General features: G+C 59.2%; 1 protein-coding gene across 2 annotated transcripts; it reads right to left on the bottom strand.

Moving 5' to 3' along the window:
• Window positions 1-3446: 3446 nt before the first annotated feature.
• On the bottom strand, window positions 3447-7990 carry TRIM47 (tripartite motif containing 47). Of its 2 annotated transcripts, none has more exons than XM_025999772.2 (6): window positions 7251-7990; window positions 6090-6185; window positions 5589-5819; window positions 5218-5416; window positions 4706-4777; window positions 3447-4418 (listed from the first exon to the last, which is right to left on the bottom strand). In XM_025999772.2, exons 1-6 carry the CDS (start codon window positions 7941-7943, stop codon window positions 3778-3780), a joined length of 1932 nt encoding a protein of 643 aa, XP_025855557.2. In that variant the 5' UTR covers window positions 7944-7990; the 3' UTR covers window positions 3447-3777. The 2 variants fall into 2 exon arrangements, with proteins under 2 accessions (XP_025855557.2, XP_025855556.2); XM_025999771.2 differs by having other exon boundaries at window positions 4706-4780; window positions 7251-7989.
• Between the last annotated feature and the right edge of the window lie 1845 nt (window positions 7991-9835).

Genomic DNA, 9835 nt, shown 5'->3' with positions numbered 1-9835 from the left:
CGCTGAGCTACCGGGGCTGCCCTTATCCTGTTTTACAAGTGAGGAATCCCAGATTCCGAACCTGCCCAAAGCCTCTGGTTAGGAAATGGCGGAAGGAAAATTTTTAGCTAAAACTTTCTGATTCCAAAACTCATGCCCCAAAAACATTATCCACGCTGAAGCAGAAAAGCATTGCTTTTTTTTTTTTTTTTACTTTTTTTTTTTTTTTTTTGCTTTTTATATTAAAGCAAAACAGGAGATCTTTTGGAGTAAAATTCAAAATTTGAATGTCTTTTCTTTATTTTTTTAAAGATTTTATTTCTTTATTCATGAGAGACAGAGGCAGAGATACAGGCAGAGGGAGAAGCAGGCTCCATGCAGGGAGCCCGACCTGGGACTCGATCCCAGGTTTCCAGGATCATGCCTTGGGCCGAAGGCAGGCGCTAAACCGCTGAGCCCCCCGGGCCGCCCCTCTCCTGCAATTTCTATGCATCTTCTGGAAGATGTGACTGTGTTGCCAGGAGGTGACCTCTGTTCTCCGTTTTGCATGGTAGCATTGAATGAATGTGTGTGCTGTGTGTGGGGTGGGATGGGACACACACCAGCAGCTAGATGCTCCATCTCCCCCGCTGCAGAAACCCTAGCACCAGCCCAGCGGGGACCATCTGCAGGACTCAGCCCCTGTCTTCCTGGCCAGCCCTCCCACTTAGCTACAGTCTGGGACGAGGGGAATGTGAAGGGAGGCACGCTGTGAGTGTGTGCCTTGGGAGGGGACAGCAGAGGAGGCTGAGGACAGGATGGTCAGCCTCTTTCCTCCTGGAGTGAGTGTGTGTGTGTGTGTGTGGGGGGGGTGCAAATGCAAACCCGTGAGGATACAGGACCCTGGCTGCCAAGACAGAGCAGTGCTTAAGGCCCTGCTCAGTCCCTTGTTTGGAACTCTGCAGCTCATTTTCCCACAGAAACAAAGCTCCAGTGGAGGTTGGCTCCCAGCCTGGCCCCAAGGAGCCAGATTCAGCTAATAGCAACAGCCTCAGAAGACCCTTCACACTCTCTGCTCTCCATCATTGTGGGTGAGCAGCGGGGGCTCTGGGGGGGGGGCTCTGGCGAGGGCTTGGAGACCACAGGCCCTCGGAGCAGCTCTGCCAAGGGCTCTGGTGGCCGTGGGAACTGGGGTGGGGCCGAGGGCGGTTCTTACACTTGTAGGCAACAGTGCTGGGAAGCAGGGTGTGTGTGTGTGTGTGTGTGTGTGTGTGTGTGTTAGACATTTCTAAGCACAGGGCATACCTAAGCCACGGAACGTGGAGCTGGTATCCTGGACTGGGTGGCCTGGGGCAGCTCATGTCCATGTGCCTCAGTTTCTTCATCTGGAAATTATAGCGGTAGAAGGTTTGGACTAGACTGAGGGTTTTCTAACATTTTTTCTTATAAACAGTTTCTCTTTTTGCGAGCAATCTGGATGAAGCATGTACCATCTGCTCTGAGTAAAGTGTCGGTAGGGGCAGTGAAGGGCTGCCCCCCCCCCCACAGCTGGTTGCTACTCCTGCTCTGCCCATCTGCCCTGCCTCAGTGTACCTTCTTGATGCTTGAGATCTTCTCAGAGCATCTCTCACACGTGCTCCCTCCCACTCCAGCATCATTCCAGAGTCACAGCGGAAGTGCAGGGCTGCAGATGACACTCCAGACTAGAGATAACACTGAAACCTGGAGTCGGGCCCAGACAACCCCTCACTAGCTGTGCAGCCCGGCCGAGCCAGTCTCCTGCTCTGAGCAGTAAAGTTGTCAGTGCAGGGATTTGGCATGATGATGCATAAGGTTCCATGAGTTCTGGAAGATGGGCATCACTCTGCAAGTGGCAGGGACTGCTGGCTGCAGCCTTGGCGAGTTGGCCCAAATTCCACCCAGGCAGCACCAGTCCCATGCAGCGGTCCCTCCGTCTAGCTCACGTTCTGGGACAGGCCAGGGCCCTGCAGAGTCAGGGCCCCGAGAGTGAGCGAGTGTTCTTTGCAAAGGGAACATGTGGGGTGGGCTCCCTGAGTGGAGCCTGCTCCACTCAGGGAGCCCGACAGGGAGCCCGACAACTGCAAGTTGGAGGAGAAAGAGCTGAGCAGGGGGTGTAGTGGTGGCAAGGGCTCTGTGAAAGTCGGAGGCTTGCAACAGGTGAGGGGGCTCTAGCAACCCCCATTGGTCCATGTTTCTGCTGATGACAGGAGCAGCCTTCCCCATTCTGGTGAGCTGGGGACCCTGGCTGCCAAGGAAACCGTGTTGAAAACACAAAGCACCAAGAGCAAAGAGGCCCCACCCGGAAAAACAACATCCTGGCTACTGGGCAAAAGCAGAGCTCCGAAGGAGGGGCTATTTTTAGCTGCTGAGCCAGGGCAGGACTTGTATGGCCTTGCTGTCTGGCTGCATAACTCACCCATTGTCCCGTCTGACCTTGGACTCGTGCCTGAGGAGCCTCTGTCTGTGCCAGTCTGGCGGGCATGGACCCTTTCTAGGGGGCACCTGGGCCCCAGAGAACCCAGGGAGGAGGGACTGGCCTGGAAACACGCTCCTGGTGTGGCCTCCCTGTGGGCGGTGGGCATCCTGGGTTGGGCTGAGGGCTGTGGGGCAGTGGGGGGCCCTGGGCCTTCCTGGGAGAAAAGCAAAGGCTCTACTGGGGTGCAAGCCTGGGTCTCCCCAGAGTAGAGCTGTGTTCCAGCTGCAAGGCTGAGTGTGGGGGCACTGAAGGGGATTCTGGAGGAGGACAGAGACCCCTTTATTGGAGGCATTCTTACCTCCAGCCACATCCTGGGGCCTTCTGGGCCGCAGCCCGCCCCGACTGAGAAGGGGTGTGTGTGTGTGTATGAAAGCAGCTGTAGCTCTCAAACTTTCTTTCTTCTTTTTTAGATTTTATTTATTTATTCATGAGAGAGACACAGAGAGAGAGAGGCAGAGACATAGGCAGAGGGAGAAGCAGGCTCCACTCAGGGAGCCCGATGTGGGACTCGATCCCAGGACTCCAGGATCACGCCCTGGGCCGAAGGCAGGTGCCCAACCGCTGAGCCACCCAGGCATCCCATCTCTCAAACTTTCTTGCCCACACCCAGGAGTGGTGCCCTGCTCCTGGGGGGTATGTGCTCTGCATTTAGCCCTGGGCACAAACCCCAGAAGGCAGGTCTAGAACCGGGCTGTGGCATCAAGGATGAAAATAGCTCATGGGAACGGGCCACGAAACAAACACTCAAGCAGCCGGAAGGACTGGGGGGCTTGGCCCCCTCTGGAGAAGCCACCTCTAGCAGCCCCTGCCCAGAACCAGGAGAAGGGCTGCCCCAAAGGGCAGGCAGCTCTTTTCAGCCCCTCCTTCTGGGCCAGGGCTCCCCACCCCCCACTTTCCCCCCCAGGAATCCTGGGACCTCCTGCCTTTCAAGATCAGCTCTCCAAAGATGAGAATTCCTGATGGGTGGAGAGAAGGATAGAAAAAGGAGTCATTCATTCAACAAATATTTATTCAGCACCTACTATGTGCCAGGCACTGTCCCAGGAACCTGGGAAAGGAGGGACCGGGTAGCCTGGATCTGTCCCCGCTCTGGCTTTCTCTCCCAGAAACAAGGCCTACAGGGGGACAGGGTCTGAGGGGCATTTCAAGGGGTCTGGGGGACGCCCCTTGAGAGGTGGAAGGCCCAGGAGGCCTCCAGGAATGAGAAGCCTGGGGAGGTGGGGGACTCCACAGTGCCGTTCCCTGGGGTCAAGATGGGGGTGTGCAGAGAAGCTAGCTTCCCAGGAGCAGAAACACTGCAGGAGGCCCCATGCCCTCCGGCATCACCTCCTCTTCAGCACAGATATGCAGGACTTCTTGAGAGGCCCGATCTGCAGGTGGGCGTCCACACTCTCCAGGAAGAAAGCAGGCTTGAGCCTGCGAGTGAAGAGTCCTGCAAAATGGCCATCCAGGCGGCTCTGGAAGGGGTCGATGGAGGAGGCCAGGGAGCTGCTCCGGCGGGCCCTGGAGGCCTTCAACCTCCGAAGCAGGTTCATCTTGCCGTCCCGCACGGCGTAGAAGGCCAGGGCTCGGTCAGCATATTCTAGGCAGATCCCGACGGTGGGTGAGAAGGGCTGGGGCAGGGGCGCCTCGAGCCCGTGGAACCAGACGGAGAAGCTCCGTCCATTCCACTGCAGGCAGCAGGAATGGGCGTTGCGGCCCAGCCGGCCCCGATCGTAGGGCTCTTGCGGGGAGAAGTCTTCGGCCATGACCCCCACGCTGACCCAGCCGTCGATGATCTCTACCTCCCAGTAGTAGGTGCCCCGGTCCAGGGCGCCCTCACCCAGCACCTGCTCGCAGTGGGTGAAGCGGGTGGGTGACTCAGGGTAGTTGATGGGACACAGCACCCTCTTTACACCTTTGGTCCCAAACAGCTGCAAGTACTTGTCTGCCGTGTCACTGTCCAGGTCCACGATGTAGGCGACTGCTCCGGGGGACAGGAGAGAGACATGGGGCTCAGGGTTGGGGGCAGGTGGGATAGCCTCTCCGCCAGATGACCACCTCCCTCAACACGGCCCCCCACCCCCCGCCTTCGTGACCAGCATGACTCAGCCCCCCCGGAGAGCACCCAGTGAGCTGACCCAGTTCCCCCCAGAAAGAATGGGGTGGGAGGGGAAGGAGGGAATCCAAGCCTTTGTGCAGTAGGGCCCAGCCCAGCAGCCTCTGGAGGGCCTGGTGCGGGCAGAGGGGAGAGCCCAGGCGTCCACTTACACTTGAGGAAGTAATCCCTGGGAGCCTCACTCTCCACATTGTTGGTGCTATCGGGGTCTTGGGACTCGGCATCTGCTGCAGAAGAGACAGGGGAGGGGTTCGCTCCAGCTGCCCGTGGCTGGGCAGGGATGCAAGGTGCTTCTCCCCTGAGCCTGTGACCAAAATCCCTCTCCTCCTGCATCCTCCCGGCCAATACCTGGGCACAGGCACACACCCAAATATGGGACTCCGTCCTCACATGCAAGCCTGGTCCTTGGGTTCTGCCCCTGCTCCACCCCCTCCCCGCCCAGCCCCTCTGAAACTCAAGGGCAGGGCAGGAGGGGCTCCCTTGACCCCCTGATCCTTTGGGTTGTGGCCGCAGGGGCCGGATCGGTGGCTTTGCTCGCCAGTAGGAGTTGGGGCCCACCCTGTGCCAGGCACACAGTTTCCATCTTCTACTCCTGAACGGGTGCCAGGCCTGGGGCCCTGTGTGGGGAGCCTGGGGAAGGGTGAGTCACTTGGGGGGCACCCACCTTCCGTGCCCAACTTCTGCAGCTCATCTTCATCACCGCCCAACCCCCGCAGCTGCTCCCACTGGCTGGCACAGGCCGCCGTCAGCACATCTCTCACCGCTCGCACGGCTTGGGAGGATTTTGTGAAGCTGAGCTCCCTCGGGGGGCCGGGCCCAGGGCCGCACCCCTCCTCCAGGGCCAGCCTCAATGCCAGGAGCTCCTGTGCCAGAGAAATGACTAGTGAGGCCTTGCTGGTTCCAGCTCCTTGGGCTGCGGGGGGAGCCCTGTGGGACGATGGCACAGCCCCGGAGCCCAGGCAGCCCCGCCTGCCCTCCCCACTCCTTGCCTGACCCCCTCCCGTGCCCTCTCTGGCCCAGGAGAGCTGTTCTTACCTGCAGGAAGCTGACCGAGTCGGCCTCGGGGACCTGACTGAGGTTGTGGCGGGCCCGGCTCAGCCTACTGCGCTGTTCCTCCTGGCGCCGCAGGTCACCCTGGGAGCGGCCCAGCATGGTGGCCTCCCCCTCCTCGATGAAGCCCAGCACCTCTGTCTGGAAGCCCTGCAGGATGGCCGCAGCCTCGGTGAAGAGTCGGCTCACCTTCTCCCGCTCTGCCAAGGCTGCGCTCTGCTCGGGACGACACAGGGGACAAGGATGAGGGCAAGAGCAGTGTGATTCTGGCCCCATCCTTCCCACCCTGCCCTCTTGCGGGGATAGAGGGACCAGCCCCGGCTGTCCTGGATCTATGTGCCAGGTTAGAGGAGCTGCTCATGCTCAGCAGGACCAGACAGTGCCCTGCGCACAGGCCTCTTTGGAGAGGACCATAGCGTGCTACCAGCTCATTGCCAGGAGCCTGCTGCAGGACTGCACGGGGACGGGGTCAGCGTGGGGTCCGACCTTGATGAGGGCCACCGTGCGCCGGGACAGTGCAATGCCAGCGCCCAGCTCATCCATGCGATCCTCCACGGCACTCAGGACTTTGGATTGGTCCGCCTGTGGGTGATACCCTTAATCAGCATGGGGCCTGGCAGTGGCCACAGCCCTACTCTGGGCTACCAGGCCTCACCAAGGGGGAGAAGAGGGATGACCCGGGAGTGATATGTGTGCACAGGTGGGACTGGGAGTGGCCATGACATCCCATAATATGCCAGAGGTGCTTGGAGCCCAGGTGGGTGCCATTCCCAAATGTCTGGGGAGAGCACAGGCTGGGCAGGTTTGTGGGCTCTGTGCCTCGACTCTCTGACCAATGGGCAAGCACAGGGCCATCCCTGCTCCTCAATGTCGCTGAACTCGCTGGAGAACTTCCTTCAGTGAGGACGAGGCAGAGAGAGTGGGGTAGGTGCTACACAGAGGGCATTCAGCTGTCTCGGGGATCACTGTCCCCCCAAGAGTCTGTATCCCCATTCCAGGCCTGAAAAATGGGGATTCCGGGCAAATCCCCTGGGTCTTATGAGTCACTGCTCCAGGCAGGAGAGACGGAAAATCCCAAGGCCAGAGGCGCCAAGACTAGGCTGGAGGCCAAAGGAAACTGGGGGTGGAGGTGGTTGACGGCCTGAGAGCACATGCTCCCTCCCCGGCCCCGGAACAGCTGGACAAGAGCGGTCTGTATGCTAGGTCCACCCTCTGCCACACTCCTGTTGCCTGCCACACCCATCTAAACCCGATGCCTCAGCCCAGGCCAAATGTGACCTGGGACCGCCAAGAAGCCGGCCCAGGGCTAGGCGGAGGAGAGGCCAGAATCAGCAGGCGGGGACCCCGCGGTCCTGACTGCTCCCTGTCACTGGACCGGGCTTCAGGCCCCTGCTTGCCCTTCCAGTCCTTCTCGCGTTCCCTCTGGGCTCCTCCAACCCCCATTCCCAACTCGAGCAGAACGTCCCACAGCGAGTGGATGGATGGGTGACATTGTCAGTATTGGAAAGGACGCCAAAGGGCCAGGTTAGAGGGCATTAGGGCCCTACCAGGGAAGGGCAGGGGGCTGGATCCATGGTCCCCCCACCCCCGCTCGGCCCTCGCCCGCCCTGGCACCCCCCCCCCCCCGCCCCCGCTGCCTGCGCCCACCTCCTGGAGCGCGCGCTCCTGCTCCAGCGGCACGAGTTCGTGGCCCCGGTGCTCCTGGGCGGCGCAGGCCTCGCACAGGCACACGCGCTCGGCGCGGCAGTAGCGCTCGAGCGGCCGCAGGTGGCGCGGGCACAGGCTCTCCTCCAGCCGGCGCAGCGGCGGCACCAGGCGGTGTCCGCGCAGCGCGGGGCTGCGGTCGTGCGGGCCCAGGTGCGCGGGGCAGAAGGAGGCGAGGCAGGACAGGCAGGACAGCGCGGCGGGCAGGGCGGCGCCCTCGGGGCACGCGTCGCAGCGCACGGGCTCTTCGCCGCCGGGCCAGGGCTCGGGCGCGCAGGGAGCCGAGGGCTCCGGGGCGCTGGGCGGCGCGCTGGGCGGCGTGGGCTCGGGGGCCGGGGCCGGGGCCGGGGCCGGGGCCGGGCCGGGCCCGGGCGCGGAGCCCGAGCCCGAGCCCTGGCGGAGCTGCAGCAGCTCGGACAGCGTGTGGTTCTTGCGGAGCTGCAGGCCGTCGGGGAAGGGCTCCTGGCACAGCGGGCAGCGGGCCGCGCCTCCGGGCCCGCCGGTGCCACCCGCGCCGCGGTGCGGCCAGAGCGCGCCCAGGCAGGCCAGGCAGAAGTTGTGGCCGCAGGGCAGCGTCACCGGCTCCCGGAGCGGCTCCAGGCAGATGGGGCAGCCGAAGGGCCCGCTGCCGTCCATAGCTCCGCGGCCGCCCGGGCGCCGCCTGCTCTGCTCCCGCCCAGGGAGGGCCCCGGCCCGCGCGCTGCGGCCCCGCCCCCGGGACCCGGGCCAAGGGCCCAGCCCCCTTCCGTCCCCCGCTCGGCCCGCCCCCGGGGCCCGGGACACCGGCCCCAGCCCAGGCTGCGCGCGCGGCTCCGGCCCCGTGTGACCCCGAGGGGCCCCCGGACGACCGTGCCTCCCGGCCCAAGGGGAGGGCGGCACACGGGGAGTGCACCCCCCGGCACCCCCCGGCACCCCTCATCCCCCCTCAAGGCCGCCCCCGGCTCCAGACCTCCCCGCCGCCCTTGTTAGCCAAGTTCCTGAGCTGTTGAGAATGAACCGCTGATGTGCGCTTGTTTTTGCCCCTTAGCGACTCTATTTACCCCTGTGGGGAACTCGGGCTTTTCTAAACTTGAAACGGGAAGTCGATGTCACCCTCCCAGTCCCTTGTCTGAGATAATTCAGTTTCCCTCCAGGACCCCGGGGCGCAGGCACTTGTGCCTGGGGCTTGAGGTGTGGGCTCCCCGAGCGGAGGCATTTAAGGCTTGTCCAGCCATGCACTTAATAATGTTGTTTTTTTAAAAAATGGCAACAACATAAAGTAGTATTGGCTTATAACCCAAAGTATAAAATAAACACCCGTGAGTGCATACTGATGTAAATAAATGACTGGGTAAATAAACAAAGGAGCACAGAATCTCCCATTCAGAAGAATTCAAAGTAACTGTTATACATACTCCTAGATGGCCCAGTTTCCTACTTCTTAAACGTGGGCTGCGCACAGTGACTTTCTTCCAAAGGGAGCTAAAGAATCACTTTATAGGGATGCCTGGGTGGCTCAGCAGTTGAGTGTTGTGTGCCAGGATTGAGTCCCACATCGGGCTCTGGGCGGGGAGCCTGCTTCTCCCTCTGCCTCTCTCTCTGTGTCTGTCATGAATAAATAAATAAAATCTTAAAGAAAAAAAAAAAAAAGAATCACTTTATAGTGGTGAAGCCTGGCAAGCAGGACCTCAGCCAAGTGATCAAGGTCACTGTCAATAGTGATAAGTCATGTTGACACTAAGCACCCTGTATAGGATGGTCTTCCTCTCCAAAACCCATAGCCCAGTCTAATCATGATTAAAACATCACACAAATCCCAGTGGAGGGACAGTCTACAAAATACCTGGCCAATACTCCTCAAAACCTTCAAAAAAAATGGCCACACACACACACACACACATACACACAAATAGTAGGGGGTCAAGTCTGAGAAACTGTCCCAGCCATGAAGAGCCTCAGTAGATGTGATGAGTAATGTTATATGTGTTCTGGATGCATTTCTGAGACAGAAAAGACATTAAGGAAAAACTATTAGGAAGATTTGAATAAATTATGGACTGTAGTTAATGTATCAATACTGGCTCTTAATTGTGACAAATGCACCATAATTATGTAAGATGTTAACAAAAGAAGAAGTTAGGAGGGAGGTATCTGGGAACTCTGAGTTATCTTTGCAAATTTTTTGTACATTTACAATTATTCTAAAATTAAAAGTTCCTTAAAAAAAAGGTCCCCCCCCCAGACCTCCTGCTGGCAAGAGTCCAAAGAGGAAGGAATAAAAGGGTGAGGAGGGGTGTTCCATCCATAAGTGGGGCTTAACCTTTCTCATCACACCGGAGCTCCTCTCAAAGCCTGGTGCAGCCTTTTCCAAAGTTATGCTTTCAAATGTACAAAACAAAATGTGCAAGATTCCATGGAGACTGATTATACTGAAATACAGGTACAAAATATTAAGAAAATAAATTTGTGATAGAGTTGTATGTATTTCTTTTTTTGAAAAAAAATTAAAAGACGGTATGTATTTATTTGACACAGAGGGAGAGAGACAG

Source organism: Vulpes vulpes, chromosome 2 (assembly GCF_048418805.1).
Source record: "Vulpes vulpes isolate BD-2025 chromosome 2, VulVul3, whole genome shotgun sequence".
NCBI lineage: Eukaryota > Metazoa > Chordata > Mammalia > Carnivora > Canidae > Vulpes > Vulpes vulpes.
Note: the sequence above shows the minus strand (reverse complement) of the source record. Positions and strands in the feature narration are given on the sequence as shown.